We start from the raw sequence: 19945 nt of genomic DNA, 5'->3' as shown, positions 1-19945 counted from the left end.
GAAGAGGAAATATATTTATATGCAAAAAGATATAACACACTTTTCCAGTTTCCTCCATATTTATAACTGAGTGAAAAATATGTTTAAAATTATATAAAGTATTCCAGTATGTTCTCACAGTGTATTGCATGATTTATTTTAAAGATACTATTATTTTCTGACATGGGCTGTACAGAAAACAGCAAAGTGTTTAGAAAGTTACCTTCCTCACTACTATTTATTGAAACCTGGAATATTCTGTTTGACCTATTACACTTATCAGTAACAGTCTGAATTACACTGTATAATTTATCTTCTCTGCATAGGTTTGAAAAATACAGGCTTTGCTCCAACTAAAGTGCAAGGCATCTCCTGCTTATCCATTTCCTCAAAATGTCATCTAAATTCTTAATTTATATTCAAAAACATCAGTGTCAGTTTTCTGCCTTCCATCTTCATGAAACAAAAATTACATACTTCTTTCTATCATTTCAGGGATGAAAAAAAAGAAAAACATGTCTTGCTTTATCTATTGGAAATTAATATCCTCAGTTTAATTTAAATCCCATTTCTTCAAGTAGGAGTAGCTTACCAAGTCACTAAGAGCACATCATCAAACCTTTTTGCCTCCCCAAAATAATACTGACATGTCAGATCATGTAATCAAATCCTCTTTGCCTCATATGGAGGCTGATTAAATACGATATATAAACTATAGGGAAGAAATGACAAGTTGATGCATTGATATTGGTGGAAAGTGCCTAAAAGGACAGGAGTGTCTATGAAAATTTCTGAACTCAGGTATTTGTATTCTGCTCCTTCCACCTGGAAGGAGACAAGACCAGCTTTACAGCTGAAAAGAAATTTTGCTCATTTACACAGCCTTAAAATCTTGATGTTACCTGCTTATAAATCTATATATACTTCAACAGTTGACAACTACTAGTTCAAGGATCCCTGTTAGCCAGTAAGTTTTAAGTCCTCCCTACTTCCAGTGTACCCAGAAAAATGAATTTTAAAGAATGCCTGTTACCTGAAGACAGATCCTAGTTAAAACTCATCCACTCCTTAAAAAATTAGGCAAGATGGAAAATCCACTGCAGGCTTAAGGCTATGGTCTATGGAATTTTCTGCTATGTAAGAAATTTTTTTCCTTATTCAGAAATTGCCTAGTGAGGGACAAGTGTTTTGCCAGCCTTATCTGCTCTTCTGTTGCTGGATGAAATGGAGCATAACTCTTGATGCTTTGCTTGGGTTTATTTGCTCGGGTTTTGGGTGAGAGGTGTTGAAAATTCTGGTGCAGCACTGTTATATGGTGCCTCTATACTGGGTTTCTAAATAAGAACCTAGGCCTTACACATGCTTGAAAGAAGGAACTATTTGTATCAATAAAATTATGTTCATAAGTGACAGCAAGTGGTGGACCTAGGGGAGAGGATTACCCAAAGCAACTGAGCTACAGAATGGCTCACCACGGCTGAAAAAGAAAGGTTTTACTTCTTGTCCCTCTACTCAGTCTCACGGTTCCATCCCAGCAACAGTTTTGGGATGCAACAGGAAGTTTTGTGAATAGACTTAACTCGGCAACCCTGCAACTGTCTCTTGCTAGGTCAGACACATGGACTAGACAGACATATGGAGAGAACTAGCATGGAAGATGGGGATAGGAATGCATTCTGCTTGAAGCACAAGAGTGCATCAGAAAAGTTACCGGGGGGGGGGGGGGTCGGGGAAGAGTGGGAGGTGGGGGGAGTTGTAGGGACAGGGCTCACATTACCCTGCTGTAAAAGGAACCCTGCCTCACCACCAGCTCTTTCTTCTAGCACAGCCAAAACAAATGAACTTATAACAGTTTCAAAACCCTTCTGCTTGGATCTGGGCATAGTAAAACAGGCTTGAGAAAGCAATCTGGTTTGGAGTGCTGAAATCTTCTAACTGAACTACACTGATAGCTTGTCTGAACTTCTTAAAACTCTCTCTTTAGCCACATTACTAAAAGTAATGCTTTTACCTATTGTTATCTGAAACTGCTACATTTAACAGTGGAACAATGACAGTGCACAGAATCTGGTAATTCTTTTTTCCTTTAAGGCAGGAACATGATACCTTAATGTTATAATTAGGCTATAGCAAGAAGTCAAGAGTTCAGTGAAAAGTCCTGCTATCTCTAATCCCCTTGTTCAGTTGCACAGCTGCCTTGGGCCTGCTGCAAAGTCTGCTGTGAGAATCAATGGAGACAGCTTTCATTACTCATGAAAGCCCAAATCAGATCTTTATTACCATCAGCATAGACTTTGCTGTCCTTCTCCTCTATTCTCCAACATTGAATCATGTTAGTGGAAGTCTCTGGAGTTCCAGATATTAGAGGTATACTTTTGACCAATTCTCCTTAAAAACTCTCTCTCTCTTTTCAATACTTTCCATGTGTCTCTCATGGTTCATTTAAAAGGAAAAAAAAAAAAAACAACAAACCTAGGGAAACGATGATCTCCCTTCAGTTTGTCTTCTCTGTAAATTTTGTATTTTATCAAGGATGCGCTAATGAAAGTATACAGAGGCCATTCAGACAAGAGAAATAAGGGTAATGAAAGATAATGTAGACAACAGGATTTCTATTGTTTCTTATGGTGAGATGACATTGCATGAAAATGCATTTCAGAGCAACATTTTTCCTGAAGTCAATCTTTCTGCCAAAGATTCTCATGCACAAAGTGCCAATGCTAAGGTAAATATCAAAATAGCCACCACAGAATCACAGAATTCACTTGTGTAATTTTTTCTAATCAACCCACATATTCTTTTTATCACTATGCAGACCTTTCTCCTCTCTAATGTGCATGTTCCACAGAATCGTTGCCTGGATAGGTATTTAGAGATGCATTGCTGGACCCTTTGGTGCCTCACTGTCTGATGATGGTTGAATCAAGTATTTTGCCAAAATTGAATTAATGCAGGAGCGAGACCAAGCACCTATATTTGATCCCTTTTAAGACAAGTCACTCACTCTCAACACAAAGTTACCATCTGTGCTGGCCATGGCATGACAGCCACTGTCCTTTGTGATATTTAGATTAAGATATTAACAGGAGAAACTCCTATCATAGGAAGTCTGAAAGCTGAAAATGAAAGTGTGTTGGAAGAAAATTTAATTAGGATCATTAAGCTCATCTGAGGAGTGTGGAATGAGTGTGAATGAACTTACAGAGCTATAGAGGCTTGTATCTCCCATAAGAATATGGCTCCATAACTTTTCTTCAACATTTTTAAAGCAAATTCAGCTGTAAAGAAATTGTGATAAACCTAAATTGAACTGAAGCAGCATATCTAATTTTTACAGTCTAGTTACTGCTAATATCAAATATTCATTTTCCCGACAAGCAGGTAACTATAGCAACAAACACCACATGGCTGTATGCGAAGCTATTGAGGACACAAAAATAACATTAAAAAAAAAAAAACAAACAACTTTACATTTATTTCCCTTTCATTTTTTTCATTTTAAAGCTTCTTCAGAATCACCAGTGCAGCTGTCAACTATTTAAAATATCTGCAAGTGATTAATTTAGTAAAATATTATAGAGACATTGAGCAACTTCTGTACACACCCAATAGAAAGAATCCTATTCCTTTCTGAAAACTGCAAACAAAAATAATTTCCAATTAAAATACTTTCCGACAAGAAGAAGAAAATTAAATTTTAGCTCTAGGACGAAAGCAGAGCGAGGAATGTCATGTTTCATTTTCTTCAGCCTGTCACTTCAATTCTCTTTCAAGGAGGACTTATTTTCAGATGATATAATTACAACCCTGAAACAGCAGTTTTAAAAACACATGACAGATGTTTATTAAATTGAAATACATTTGCAATAAAATTTCCTTCCCTTCCTCTTCAGTTAAGAAGCAAAGGCCAGATTGTAGGGCCCCTTTCCTATTACAGTCCCTTAAGGATGAAAGATCTTCATGATTGCCAATGGAATTATTCCTCATTTCCAAGTTTTTACCTCTCCTCCCCTACCACCACTACCATGTGTTTCATCTGTAGCCTGCATGTTGCCTGGCTTGTCTAAGTGTCCTTTCAAACTTGGTGCAAGACAGCATCCTCGTATAACTACTTCAAAGAAAAAATAACATGGCAAGGAGATTGATTTTTTTTATATTGAAAATAACATCTGATCTAGTGCAAGTTGTGATCCTGTATTCTAGAAATCATTAAATAACCAGTGTCAGCAAACAGAGTCTGAAGTCATCATATGTTTTATATCAAAATCAAAAAGTACACATTCATAAACGCTGTTCCATGGTACCATCAACTTAGGAGGCAAATTCATATTTCAGATGAACGTATCTATTTAAAGATGGTAGTATAACATGGCACAAACAGAAAGTGTTTAGAAATCACTTCTCCAAGTGAGAAATATCTTCTTTTAGGAGTGATTTATACATGGTATTGAAGAAGTCAACTTATCCACATGACTCAATGACTCCATCTAACCCCCCCACACAGACATTTTAATTCACATCATGGCAATTAGATACTCCGGTGTAACGGATAAGTACAATTTGGCAGAATTTGGAACTTTTTTTTTTTATGGTATTAAAACAAAATTTACAAACTGCCATATTTTAAATGATTTTTACTACAGGTTCCTGATTTGATATGTTCATCCTTCATGTACCTTTGTAGAAAAGATAATCTAGTCCCCACTTACTGTCAGATAATTTTCTTTTTTTTTCCCCCTCAAACAAAACCTATATTGGATTAAATGAAAATGGAAGCTGATAATAACAATGTAATGAAAGATTTGCAGAAAATCTGCCACTACAGCTTTATGCAGATCATACTTTTTTGTTTAAAATGAACAGTTTTTCTAATGTTCTGGCAGTGGGAGTCTTCACTATTCCTAACCCAAATGATATTATTCATAATTTGACGTATCATTTTTACTTTTATTCACCTCTTTCACACAGTCTCTTACAGGATTTAAGAGTGGGTTAATGAGCTTTCTCAACAAAAGTGTAAGTGAAACTAAGAATTACTGGTACATCTAGTAAAATATGATTCTTTCTTCCTGCAGAGATTTGAAGCCAAATGCTGGAAAGTTCATCATAAACATAACTTTAAATATGAATATATATCTTCACAAGCACTTTCCATTTGTTCATAGGCTAGGCATTATAAATGGGAGCTTTCTTTTCCCTCCTATTTATCTAACGTTTGAGATATAGTGGACTATGAAATAACCTCTTGAAAAAGATCTGAGACCTACTGCTTCTTCTTTGACTCACTGCTTATGTTTGCAGGTGTCAGAAACCACAGTACAAGAAATGCATTAATCAAGGGAAAGAGATGAATGCTTTGTTTATCTTGCATTATAAGCATAAAAGAAATCTGAGAAGTTGCCATATCTGTCACTAAAAAAACCCAAACCATAGAATTGAGGTGCAACAATGGAATTTATTATATTGCAAAACAAGTCATAGGTGTGCAAGTGGGAATTCTGTCACAGAAGACATGAGAAAATGATACAATTACTCCAACTCAGAGCTGATATGCTCCAAGGTATATGTTTTCCCACAATCACTGTAAATATGGATATTTCAGAGGTTAATATGAAGATCAAATGTGGAATACATTTGCTGCAAAGATTAATATCTTTTCATTAAAAATGAGAGTGCACTGTTGGTTCAGCATTTGCATTTAGATCGAGTAAGTAGTGAGTATATTGACTGCTTAAAACACATATCTCCAAAATGGAAAACATGGATAAAGAGGGTAGTGTCCATATGCAGAAGTGGACAAGCTTTTTCTATTTCCTACTGCTAACCCTTCAGAGAACTTAAGCCCTATCAACAAGAGGGCTGTGATTTACTTATCACAGTTGCATACTGTAAAGATGCATTTATGCAGCATTCGTTCCTTCATGAGAGCAGTATTTTGGTGAATATGAATTGGCAGGCTGCTGTTGACTTGAAAAATTGCTAGCTACTGTACTGTCATGCATGAATATGTGAACAGGAATGTGCATTTACTAGTTGTTATAAATTGCTTTTTCTTGAAGTTGTTGTTTAAAGCTTAGGCTCATCTGATTAAGTGGAAGGTTCAGCAGGTTATGACATTATTACAAGTGGCCCACATAAACATGAGCAGGATGGGCTAATGAAATCGCAGGTTTCTCATTGTTTATGGCCTAAGGCTTGCAGCACCAAGTTTCCAGTAATAAAGTGATCCCAATATGATTCAAATAATGGTAGACTGATGCACCAATGGTAGACTGAGGCTGGTCCAAGATGTAGCACTCACATATTGAAATGGAGGCATGCCTTGTGCAGGCACCCTGAACGTCAGTCTCGCTGGAGAGCATACATCACATTTAACTGAAACTAGCCAAGGGTTTATCAGAATCACAGAATAATCAGTTTTCTTGAGGTCCTTAAAAACATGGGCAGCATACAGTCCAGCATGTAGCACATATGTCAAACTTTTTCGTTAACCTTAATTCAAATTAAGCACAGTAGTTCCTAGCAAAAGTAAAAGCATATTGCTCCTCAAACTGCGAGAAGTAGATATTTCACTCAGCAAATGTGGTGGCAGTTTTCTTAAAACACTTTGGTCATATAAAAGTTATACAAATCATACAGCTACTCTCCTGCAGAGCAGAGGGGTCTGTAACACTGGCAAAACAGCACTGTGTGGCAGCAGAAAAACTGATTACTGATCCATAAAGGAAATTCAAGACTTGAGTCTATAAGAGCACAAGTGTTTTCTCCAGTAGGCTTAAGGAGCATTATTTTTCTTTTACCGCAGGGAAGTGTCACTTTGAAGTGGACTCTCCATCCCAAAATACAAAATTCAGGACATTTCCTCAAAGCTTCTTTTTTTTTTTTTTTTTCATTCTTTGCCCCTCCTATTTTTTTTTTAATTATGTTTTTTCCTCTTCTTTCTCTTGTTTTTGTTTCCTGTTCTCTTTTTTTGGGTCATTTAAACTATACACTTTGATGGAGGGTATCCTTCTCTCTGAATTTATGAATCAAATGTATTCTCCAATGGATATCTGGAGGTATAATTTGCCCCTTAACACTCTTCAATCTTTGTTGCTGACACATTCAAGGATATCTAACTCCCCCTAGAGAAAAAAAACACATTAATCTTCAAAAATATGTCCTTACCTGCCTTCTGAAAATGAAAATGGATGTTCTTTGATAAATTACCTGAGGTCTGCTGGCAACCCTGAGGATCATGCACTTTTGGAAACAATTGTGTATCTAAAAATTTATAAATAAAAATATTCTGGTATATAAATAAATGTTCTGCATGGTGGTAAGTCTTTCCTTGGAGGCATGAAGTACTGGGACTCCCTCTGCAAATGTCAATAGAAATAAAAAACACTCAGCAATTTGCTTAATGTAATCTGCAGGATTCCTACACACACATTTTATCTGTGCTGGAGACAATGACGTTTTTGTTTGATGCTTTTGTAGGTGATACTACACTATGGAAACAGCTCCAAAACACACATTCACCCATACATGCTAAACCAAACACCCACTCAATTACTATCAAAGTTAAATAAATCAAAGAGCTCAGTTGGGGATCTGGAAATGGACAGGCAACTCAAAGAAAAGACCCCAGACAACCTTTCTGCATCTACAGAGCGCAAGAAACAAACCAACCCTAAAGACAGAATGGTACCTTTCATGTTACAAACTGCCTTATGCACAAAAGAGCTTTGGAGCCTTTGAAGAAGAGGTCACTTAACACACCAGGGAGCATTCCCATCTCCGTATTCTCAATTTAACAAGAGACTTAATAAATGCCAGCCTCAGGAAAAGAGATTTTGAGGGCTTATAGGAATTTAATAAATTTGTCTTCATTTTGAGCAGATACTGTGTATCTAAAACAACAAATATGCACAGTTGACGTTCACCAGGAACAGTTATTTTTTTTTTAATAAAACAAAACTTAAAATAAAAGAAACGTGTCTGCTTAGACTGTACTTTCTATTCTAAAATATCATCAGAAAAAAAAATTATTTGATTTTCATCTCCTTAAAATTATTAACTTAGGTATTTACTGATACATACTAACCTCCCATGTACATTCACTTGGATACAAAATCTGAGCTTTCTAGATGGCCAAAGCATATTTTACTTTAGGAAAAATATCTGTATTTTGGATTCTTTACACTGAAACAAGAATTTCTGAAGCGATGCCATAGGAACTTTTCCGAAAATGTTGAAGCATGGAAAAATAACATGGGCTACACTGTATGTGCAAAACCAGCCAGATGTTTGTGTGTCCACATCTCAATATCTCACACTGGACAATGTCCCAGTCTCCTGGGCACAGTTCCCCAGTTCCATCTGATGCACAAACATGAAGTAAATGATCCTGAAAATTAAAACAAACAAAACTCCAAACAACTTATATGTTGTTAATTTGTCTTAGGTGAAATGGAAAGTTTCCTAAAGTCATCAAGATACATGCTGTGCTGAATGGAAAATACAAGTAATTTTAATCAGTATTTTAACATGCTTTAGGAGAGTTCATGTCAACCTCTGGTATGTATGCATAGGACTAATGATTAATGAGAAAGTTTTCTTCTCTGTGTCCATCATAGAGAATTATTATTTTTTTTAAATTCAGTTTCTTAACTGTTGTCTAAGACTAATATAGCTTTTAACAGTACACCTATAAGGAACATCTAAGAATAATCCACTTTTACCTGGTACTCACTTTCAAGATTCAAATAAAGACTCAAAGATTCAAATAGAAAACAAATAGAGTTAACAAAAGATATAAAAGTCACAGGCACACCCAGTTTAAAGTTTAAGTGAAATCTAGGTGAAGTTTCTGGTTTGAACTGGCATTCATGAATAACCACAGTCACCAGGACCAAATTTTCCAAATGGAAATAGAAAACAATCCTTTTCCCCATTTTTTTTACCTGACTAGACAATATTAAAGTGGACTTTAACTGCTTTTACTGCTAAAATTTCACACAGCCCTACAGTTTGGCTCATAAAGTATAAAGCATTTGCAGCAACAAAAAAATTACTTTGCAGTTTCAACAAGTCTGCAGTTTGCCATGTCACCTTCAAAAGAAAGGTATTGAATTGACTATTATGAAATATCATGAGGAATTCAGATCTTGCTTTCAGGATATACTACCCGGCCATAACACCTGTTCAGCTGAGGACAGACTTCTTGTATGGAGGCAGCATCATTATTTCATGAATCACCAGTGACCTTTGGAAGATACCAGGAAAAGCAGGCATGTTCATTCCCTTCCATTGATTTTCTAATTTTGAGTAAATTGGTTTAATCTGAGGAATGGTTACTTGTTAGGAAAAAAAATAGCTAAACTGACTTCAGAAAAAAATTATAAAACCTTTGAACTGAAACAATGATAGAAGGGAAACTTTAGCTAAAAAAGTAGTGATTGTATAAATCTTGGACCTGATGCTACAGCCAGCCACACACAAGCAGGAAAGAATTAGACTCTCTCTAAACTTAAAAGGTAGATCTACAATCTCAGACCTTAACTTTGCTGTGCTATGTGTCTGGAATATGTGTTTGGTTTACCCACTAAATATCTGCTGTTTGAAAAGCCTGCATTAAAGCTACTTGCCTAAAACACAAAGTGGTATGGGGCTCATTTTCATCTGGTTAAAATGAGAAATAACATGCTGAATGCTGCAAACTTTGGACAGTCCAGAATCTAATCAATTTAGAAGTCAAGTTCAGTACATCAACACATACTTGAAACAGCCAAGAAAAAGACTTAGTCTCCTGGAACCTAAGAGCTCACAGTGCTACCTAATTAAAGGAAATGGTGATTTACAGAGAAACTGTTTAGGTCATCATTGAATTTGTGCCCAGATCTCATATATTCTGATAACTAAACCTCTATTTTAACAAATTTCCTCTGCTTTATTATTTTCTGAGCATGAAATGATCATACCTAAGCTTTCTTTAATATCAATTTATGCTCCCATAATATTAATGACCTGTAATAAATACAGATTTTGGCACTGTGGCAATTTATCTTAAAATCACATGGAAACTACCTGTCCCCTTACTAGATCACAACATATAGCTTCTTACACCCAAATCAGAAATTAACAAAACCCTTAAAAGACTCCTCAAAGTTGAGCATCTGAATCCCGACTGCTGCAATACTCTAAACCTCTTTTCATATCGCAAAGGAAGATCACAGGCACAAATATTGAAACATTAGACTAGCAACAAGAAAAATCTTCACTTACCTCACGATCCAACAGCACAGGTGACACCACCGTAACAATATCTCCTTTTTCTGGATCAATATAGAACATGTTAGGTGACGGTTTGGTAGGGGTCTGTTTGAGGATGTTGTACCGCAGAAGAGCATTGTCTGTGCTAGAGTCGTCAGCATCAAATGCTGTCATACGCATCACAGTCGTTCCTAATGGGACAGGTGGAGAGAAAACGGAATGCAATTAGCAAGAAAGATTGCCTTCACTTGTGAGAACCAGGTGGGTGCAATACATAATCCTCTCCCCAAGACTACTAAATAGCTCCACCTGGTCTGCCCTTGTGTTTGTGGTGGTGTTACTAGCCTTTTGTGGCAAGAGAACCACAAGTAATTAAAACCTACTGGTACAGACATGGCTGAAGATGTTTCCATTGGAAATGTCTGCAGAGCAGAAATATATCTCATTCATATACAATGATAACCAGGGATTTGTATTCTTTGTGAGTGTCTTAAAGCATAAAACACTTAAAATCAAGTAAAAATGAACTATTGTGGCAAAAGTAAAACAAAACAAATCCAGCTTTATTTATAAGCTGACATAACAACTGCCTGGCTCGCTGTTAAACAAACACCACTGCCTTGTTTAGGTGTGTTCTTTACTTTTGCTATACTTCCCAGAGCACAAAGTGTTGCCTCTTGTTGTAGTGACCTTGAACGTAAGCTCTCAAGGGTTTTGCTTCATTGCTACTTCAGGAAAAGTTCCCCCTTGAGAAAAATAACAGAGATCTGAGAGTGTGTTGGTTTTATTCAGCAGTGATTAAAGGTCAGACAGCTCAAAGAGGAGTTTACCTCTGGATACTATGCCACATTTTCCAATATTACAAGATGATCCTAGTCCTAATAATTTTCACCTACTTTGTTTGAGACTTCTTCTTCAGAAAACAAAAAAAAAAAAAACCAAAACAAAACAAACAAACAAACAAAAAAGGAGCAGCTTTCTGTTTTAAAGAATGAAGATTCACCCTTTCCACAAGGGCTATTTTCTAGATATTTATCATTTGTCAAGTATTTTTTTATATTCATATAAGATAATGTGTTTCATTAGCATTTCCTAAGTCACAAGAGTTCAGTGAGATAAGTAAGAATTAAAGCATATCTTCAAGAGATCTTAAATAGTGCCCAACGGAATGTGAAATTCAGTGGGTTTCGGTATACAACTCTTTCCTGAAAAATGCAATTAAATAAGATGTTATGCCAAAGCACATTAGACTATACTTATGTGCTGGTTTGGGGCCAGACAGATCGTCTCTTGCCCCCGAAAGGGACAAAAGAATGAGACTCACACAAACGGATTGGAGAGTGATGGAAAAGTTTAAATGGAAAAGCAATTGGTGAAGCTACAGAGAACTACAAGCTACAAAGCATAGTGACAAAGAGTATCCCAAAGTGTACAGAACCCCTCACAGAATTCCCAAAGCTTCCCAATCCTTCCCTTCTTCCCACCTGAGGGTAAACCCAAACCCCCCAGGGCTCTTTCTTCCCCCTCCCACTGCTAGGCAAGTCTCAGGCTGGCCAGGTCTGAGACTGCCCCCCCCCTCCATTCTCCTCCTGGCATTAGGCCTAGACAGGCCTAGGAGGCCTTGAGGATACTCCCCCGGCATTACCCGATAAGAGAGGACATCTCCCATGGGAGCAGAGAGGGAAGAAAGAGGAAGAGAATGACTTTGCAGATGGCCTTATAGGGTGCAGGACTTATGGGTAGAAATACGTCGTTTCCTGTGTCCACCCCTGTGGGTGGGCACCCAGGACACCAGAGGTGTATCTCATGCGGCAGTGGCAGGGGGCACCCAGCCTAAACTGCCACAACTTAAAAGAATATACAGTTGCTACTGTTATTAATCTATCAGAAGAGGTGACGCTCAGCAGAGATTTAGAAACTGATTGAAATATATACTCCAGTAGAAATCTAGCAATCCAGTTGTCCTAGACAGTTCTACTGAAATATTTCTGGTGATAAGCATGTGGAAGGCACTTGCAGATTTTAAGATCTCATTTAAATCCACAAATCTCTAGTAACTCTGGCATAAAACTGGCTTAATACAATGGCTGAATATGAATCTGATTCTGATTTGCCAGCTGCAGTTCTTCAACCTTTCAAGTCACTAGACATTATCTTGTTCTGTGTAATCATTCCTCTGGTGCATACAGATAAGAAATTCCAATAACTCAAAAGAGCAGAATTTTACATTCATTTTGCATAGAGATGTTAGCTCCAGGAGAAAAGCTGTAGAGAATTAGACCCATTTGTTTCTGTGTTGCTTCTGTCAAAGATTTGGAGAAATTGGTTTCTAGCTGCCATCAAAGTGGCATTTACATTTAAGCAAAAGTTATTTTGTTCTCACATGTTCATATAACAGATGTAAAAATGCACATAAAATTTGAGGATGTCTTTAGATATTATGTATTAGTGGAGTATGAGTAAGGTTGTACCCGTTTTCTGTTCATGATATGGGAAACTGCACCTCTTTAAACATTACCTATAAACTCACATTGCTACAACAACCAGAGGAGCTGCTGAAAAGCAAGAAAAAAAAAAAAAAAAGAAGAAGAAGAATAAAAAGATGCCCTGGCACTGAGCTGAAAACTAGTGCTAGGCTTCTGCAGCCATGCTGAGAATGCTTGTCCTCAGAAACACTCAGAAAACTTTTGTGTTCACAAGCAGGTTTGCAAACTAACCAGAGTTCAGTGCTGTCCTCTCATGTCAAAGCACAGAGCTAAAAACTCTGTATCTCATTCCAATAAAAGAAAACAAACAAAAAAAAATCCACATATGTAAAAAGCTGGAATGGGTTAGTATTTGTGGTTGGTGCCTCAAAAAATCACAACAGCTTTAAACCAGCAGCTAAAATATATGCCAAGAACTGTTTGGTAGCTATATTTCCAGGGAAGAATTTTTCTATCCTAGTTGAGGTGTTCACAGAGGGAACACACATGACCATATATTTGGGATTGGACCAACATTGCAAAATACAATGCTTGTAGACATATCTTTCCTAAAAATACACTGACACACATTTTTATTTTAAAAGGCTCTGCAGCATACATCCAGTCTAAAAGAGTTTAATTCAAGATGCAAACTTCCTCAGTGTTACTCCTTCATCATGAAGTTTTATTCTTCATAAAAGATTCATTTCCCCAGACCCATAAACTGACTACTTCTGATTCAGTGTCATTTTGTAAATACTTCCATTCCTGGCATCAATCAAATGCAGCTGGCTTTCAAACCACAAAACAACAGCTTGCTACATTATCATGTTAAACAATATATATTAACTTATCTAGCTGGGAAAGAAATGTCTGCAAAATCAGCATCTTTATAGTTCTGAGGCAGTCTCAATAAAGGTATAGCTATGCTGTGGTATATTTCAGTATTCATGGTTTATTTGTCACACTTTCTGGGCAGTTTCACTATTACCATAATGACCAAAAACCTCTACTTGCACCTCCCAGAGTTCCTCATTGATCAGACGTATTTCCCACTAGCCAAGTCATTGCTCCAGAGGCTTCAGCTATCAATCTGTTGATTGCTCATTTGGACTGTACTTTGGCTTGGAAATATTGGCAAAAAAATCACCCTCCTGTGAGGCATTAAGAAGTAAAACACAATGCTACACAATTCTGTGGTGACTGGAGAAGGTGGTTTATTGGGGAAAGAGATGTAATTTATTTATTTATTCATCTGCCTGGCTTACAAAATGCACTGGAATGTAATGGAAATGAGACCTTTTTCTAATTTGGTGAAACATGAACAATTGTCTTAAGCCTACAGTCTTAAAACAAGACCAAATTTGACTGCTAATATTTAAAATGTGGTCTAGTTTAAGGACTGAACAATTCTACCTTTATGAAAGCTACGTTGCTAAAAACCTTCACGTGGAGTTTTCTCATGTTATTTTCACCCCTTTTGTGAGTCCCTGCTGTATGTTCACTACATTAAATCTTTTCTAGATGTATTACAGAAAGGGAAGAGTCTACTTTGCTAATTAACATGACTGGATTGCCAAGTTTTGTCTCCACCTTCTTCAGAAGCTCAGGTGTACCTCCCCTACACTGCTCAGCTGCACAATGGCATAATTTCAAAAAGTAAAGGTATTTTAACCTAAGAAAGAGAACAAAATGAAAAATGGGATGAAAAAAAAGAAGCAATCCAGAGGGCTACCTATATCTGTAGAGTACATTACATTTATTTCTACAGAAAAAAATAAGACACCAGCTTTCAGAAAATGGGGTGAAGGACAATACCCTCCCAATACTACACTCATCATAACTAATTACATGTCTGACTGTCATTTTGTACAACAAGCCACAGGGAAGCAAAACAAACATAAGAAGAAATCCCATTACGGTGCTAATCAAGAGCATTTGAATTGCCACTGCAGTTATTATCCTATGTTTGTTATTAAAAACTTGAAGGCATTGCTTAGTAGAGAAGACATTTAGGAAGAATTAACTAGTTCAGGTTGCTAACATGTCTTATATCTTGCATAATTTTGTACACTGTAGGACCTTTCCATAGTGTCTAATTTGATGTCTGGCAAATTCAGGGTATGTATATACGATTTGAACTCAAGTTAAATAGCATCACAGATCCATACACTGGGCATACCAGCATATTGCAGTCAGGAGGAGTGGAGGTGAGTGCTGATGAACTATCAGTTGTGGAATGAAAAACAAATTTTTGTTTGGTCTTGATATATAAAATAAACTTCAGTAATGCTAAGAAGAGATGAACTGTTAAAAATTGCTACCATCTACAGAGAACTGATGCAGTCAGAAAGCATACAAATTGAATAAGAAATAATGGGGCATTCCTAGTTGAACATTATTACCAAGTAGTAAAGATGCATGGACAGGTTAACTTCCAGCAATACTAATATTTAACCTTTTTTTTCTCATGAGTAACACAGCTTTTTTGGCAGAAAAAATTATTCATTCCTGCAATGTTTTGAGTTAAGTTAGTTATGTACAGTACTGTCCCCAGCCATACTGTAGGGTGGGGCATCACATGAGTGAAAATGGTGGTAAGAGCTTTCAGGTATCTGCTGCTCCAGGTAAGGCATTGATGTATGAAATGTCAGTAAGTAAATTTGCATAGTTATGTGACATGGATGCTGCTTTGTTGTATTGTGGTTAGTCTCCAGTGCTATGAATATTTCTTTCTTTAAGGTAAAATTGTTGGGTGAAAACACTGAAAATTGCTATCCCACAAAGGATTCCCAAATCATGCCTATATCATCAGAACATACCAGGTTATGAGATTTGTGGTACCATATGTATACTGAAACTTATACTTAGTGCAGATCAGGGAAATTATTAAGCAAATAAAAAGAGTGTTATTTATCCTTTCACAGTACAAATATTCCCATAACAGATATTGAGTGTTCAAAACGTGAAAACTGTGGTCTGTGATTGGGATAACTGACATTTTACACACTGTGAGTCTTATCTCACCAAAAAAAAAAAAAAATTGCATTTAGTCTTTGCATTCGTCTGACTACAGATAGCATGAAATAGGCAGTTCCATGAGGAATAAAACTCCTCTGTTTTAGAATACATACCAAACTCTTCAACTTTTTAAAATATTATGTTCTTCCATTTAAAAAATAAAATGATTTTCCATTCTAACACACAGGGTTCCTGAGAAAGAAAGTGCTGTGATGTGTTCCTGAATCAAGTTTTGTCCTTTCTTAAATGTGACTCTAAACCTCTGACTAACACAAATAAGGCAAGTAGGAGAGGAGAAGAATAACGACTGATCTGCTGCTGTTTGAAGCTCCTCAAATTATACCTCTCCTAAAACTCCATTTACTCCCTAAATAGCGCCCCCCCCCCCTCCCCCCAGTTCTACTCGACCTATTTTTAACCCTTCAGGAAAGTAGTCTTCCTTCCTCAGACATGGGGAAATCATCACCCTTGTTCACTTCCAGCCTCCTCAGATGGACTAGGAATTACAGATTTAGTAAAAGAGGACTTGGAACAATAGAGCCATTGCAGAAAACCCACATCACTTCCTCCAGATAGGAACAGGCTACAGATTTAAGAAAGCATTCAAACAGATTTTTTTTTTTTCCTAACTAGGATTCTGCTTAGGTTCTGGATCCATAGTAAAAATGTTGCAATCTTGTGCCTGCTTCCCTTTTGACCACTGAAGACTATTTTAAAAAGGCATGAATTAGCTCTTGGATCATGACCATAAGCCATAAAAAGTTCCACTGTTCTAATATTCTGCCAATTCATAACATAATCTTATATGTCAGATAATAGTTCATAAAGCAATATAACATTCTCCTGAAGTAAATGGTTTAATGTAAATGATGATACGCATTGAACATCTCGCAGCAGGCGAGTATGACAGAACAGTGATTTATGTGTGAAAGAATAGCTATTCAGCATACATAGGGTAAGATTCAGCCCTAGGCACATTAAGAAAACACAGAGAACCCACATTCTCTCTGGAGTTTGGCTAGCACTAGAAGTAAATCAGAAAAATCCCAGGAAATGAAGACTAGATGAAACACAAAAACATCTCTAAATCCATCCCTCTAAAACAAATGCAGGACTGTTCTTGAAAATATACAGTAGAATACTACTTTCTTTTCTGAGAACCTCCAAGAGAGAAACTGCCACAATCCCTGTGTATCTCAGCACCATGACAAGTGAGTTTGGCAGACTCCTGCCAGAAAGCTAGCTCAGATCCTGGAGGAGATAGGCCAATGCCTATAATTGCAAGTCAAACTCTGAGCCACCACTGCACCAGTGGAAACTGGGGACACTAAGCTCTTTCCTTTATAAAACTACCAGAAGTAAAAAAGTCTGAGACTCAACACCTCTTGCCTGGATAGACTTGCTCATTCAGTCAGTCCTTTGATCTGAACTGTTTGACAGATGAAACATTTTGTGAGAGATGCTTACAACTCACATGATTCAGCAGGCTGTCTTCCCAGTTCCCATGTAAAATTGGAATTGCCTGCAATCATTCAAATTTGATTTCAGATGTATACAAGCTGTTTAAATGCAGATGCAAACTTTATAGTCAATAACAGCCAAGCAAAGAGCTTACTAAAAATATATATTCTGCATTTATCTCTGGTTTATAATCCATATGTTTTCTTTTGGCTTTTCTCTACCTTTTTTAACAGTTCCCCATCCTTCTACTCTTCCCTGTTTACTGGGTGGTGTAGTTCTGGCCAAAGCAATGCAAATTGCTAATAGACAGCAATTTTTAAAGTCATATAAAGATATGAAGCCTGATGTAAATTTCATATCCAGAAATACCCATGAGAAATTATCTTTTGAATGTGGTAGAAAGCTTCCCCTAAATCTCAAGGCAGAAAATAAACCAGATAAAATTACATTAGTCATTTAACTTTCTCCCCAAAAAGAAGTTGATATCCAGTTTCTCACAGCCTCTAAGTAGGGAAGCATTCTTAATCAAGATAAACGATGAAGAGAAAATAGATGTTTAAGGGACTTGACTTAAGTTAGTAAAAAAAGGATTGTTAATTATTTGCATTCTAAACTTCGGAGAGAACTGAAAATCTTTCACTTCAAAGCCACTTTCACCTCATCTCCATTCAGCCCTGTCAAGAAGTGTTAATATGCTGGATATTCACACAAACAGCAACAAGAACAGACATAGACTGTCTCCTTGGCTCTTATTAAACAAAACGTAGCTAATCACCGGGAACCAAGTTCAATTCAACTATTCATCAAGCCGTGAAAGCCTCTGAATTTGCAAATCTAGGAGCACTTAGCACCTACTGGAGCCAGGTAAATATACTAGCCATGTTCTAGACCATAGCCCTTTAACAGGATCAGGGTCCTTTGGAAAGGAAAGATGGGTTCACTGGTAGGGAAAAAAAACAGTGTGCTTTAATAGGTCCATCAATATCGACTGCTGGAGACCACAGACTCTGAGGGCAAATCTTAGCCAAGAAATATTCAAGGTAGCACTTTGGACTTCTGTTTTTGTAGGTTTATTGTAAGGGAGAAATTCTATACAAATAACAGTTCCAATACCGAAATGTTTTCAAGTCACATTTTCTTTTTAAGATAAGATGGTTTCTAAGGCAGGAGTGAAACTAGTTAAATAAAACTCATGGAAATGAAAGAGATCAGTGACAAATGTAAGTTTTAAATCAGTAGTATATTAAAATCTAATAACAGTTTCAGAATGAAAAGGAAATGAGAAGAGTATTTTTCCTTTAATTCCAACAAATAATTATTTCAAAATGAAAAATGAAGAAAAAAAAAAGGCAATGCAATGTATTGGCAGTAAGTGTCTATTAAAAAAAAAAATACAGCCTGTGTGGAATGGGTGATAAAAAACCAAAACAGCCTACGTACTCTGTGTGCATACTCTGCATTAGTACTTGTTGAAGAACAATAACAAAATGGAGAGATTTTTTCCATGGTGATAATGTTTTCATAGGTTTCAACAGTCTTTTGATCAGGGCCACACTTCATAAATGGAAGATCTCATTCTTTAAATTATCTACTTTTGTACAGGAATTGACTGGCTTTGTAAAAATATAATACAGGCAGCAATTATACTCCCCTGTTGCAGTGGACTTTAATCAAAACTACATCATTACTTTACAGAAATCACTTAAGACTATCCTTCTATGTCCAAGTAAGATACACTGGCATCTTTCCTGATTAAAAAGTAATAATATTACATGTTAATAAGATCTCTGAGAGCAAGATCAATCTTCCCTGATTGGAAATGCTTTTTGAGACAGTGGGCCAGAACTTCTGTTGATCTAAACCAGCCCAGCACCACTAAAGCAAAGATTTATATTAGATGATGTTATGGATTACAGGAATGACCTTGAAGGTCTAATATTAGGTATACAGCATTACACTGCTTTATTCCCTTTTTATCTTCCTAATTTCTCACTTCAGTATATATGAAATGAAAGAGAAAAAGCAAATGGATGATCTTTGCACCTCTTCTATATTAGATTCTTCTTCATCTTGCTACCAGCAACTTTTTTTCACACAGATGTAGGATAACAATTATACACCAGCATACACTTAATCAGTAACTGCAATTAGAAGTCCTCGTCCTTATTCTTTGCCACTTTAACTATATGACTGACTGTGTGTTAATCTCATGTTACAAAGCAGGGATATAACTGTAACACCCACCTCTATTATCCATGACTCTGTCCCTGTGATTCAAGTCATCTACATCAACACAGAATTAATCCACCTAAACCAAGGGTTCTTCAATATTATAAAAGTAGTGCTAATGAAAGAAGAATCAGACCTCATCATAGGAGGCAAATCTTCTTACATAGTTCCTAGCTTCATCTTCAGGAATGCTTATTCTAATGTATCATTTCATCTTGGTATTGATTTCATAGTCTAGTCCCAGCTATTTAATGTATTAAACATCTGAAATTTTTTATCCTTGGGATAAGTGTTAAGTTACAGGATCTTTTGAGGTGAGGTTTGGTTGGTTCTCCCCCCCTCCCCTGCCTCCCGCGCGGATGAACCACTGGATAAATTATTTGGTTGGTGTCCCAGTGTCTGCTCTCTTGAATTATCAAAATTCATTCTACCCAGACAATGTTTCATGCTGAACTTCAATGTTAGACCAAATAAATGAATCGGGCATCCAGAGAATTACATAAAATCCATTGCATTTCTCTCAATAAATCAGATCA

At 36.6% G+C, this 19945-nt stretch overlaps 1 protein-coding gene across 1 annotated transcript in view; it reads right to left on the bottom strand.

Annotated features, from left to right (window-relative positions):
• CDH13 (cadherin 13) overlaps positions 1-19945 on the bottom strand; it is a 466549-nt gene that overhangs the window by 125775 nt on the left and 320829 nt on the right. The window contains exon 7 of the mRNA XM_054389914.1: positions 10246-10424. Within this exon, the coding sequence (XP_054245889.1) occupies positions 10246-10424 (179 nt within the window). The remainder of the gene's footprint in view (positions 1-10245; positions 10425-19945) is intronic.

The sequence above is a fragment of the Indicator indicator genome, chromosome 19 (genome assembly GCF_027791375.1).
Source record: "Indicator indicator isolate 239-I01 chromosome 19, UM_Iind_1.1, whole genome shotgun sequence".
Classification (NCBI taxonomy): Eukaryota; Metazoa; Chordata; class Aves; order Piciformes; family Indicatoridae; genus Indicator; species Indicator indicator.
This window is presented reverse-complemented; position numbering and strand designations above follow the sequence as displayed.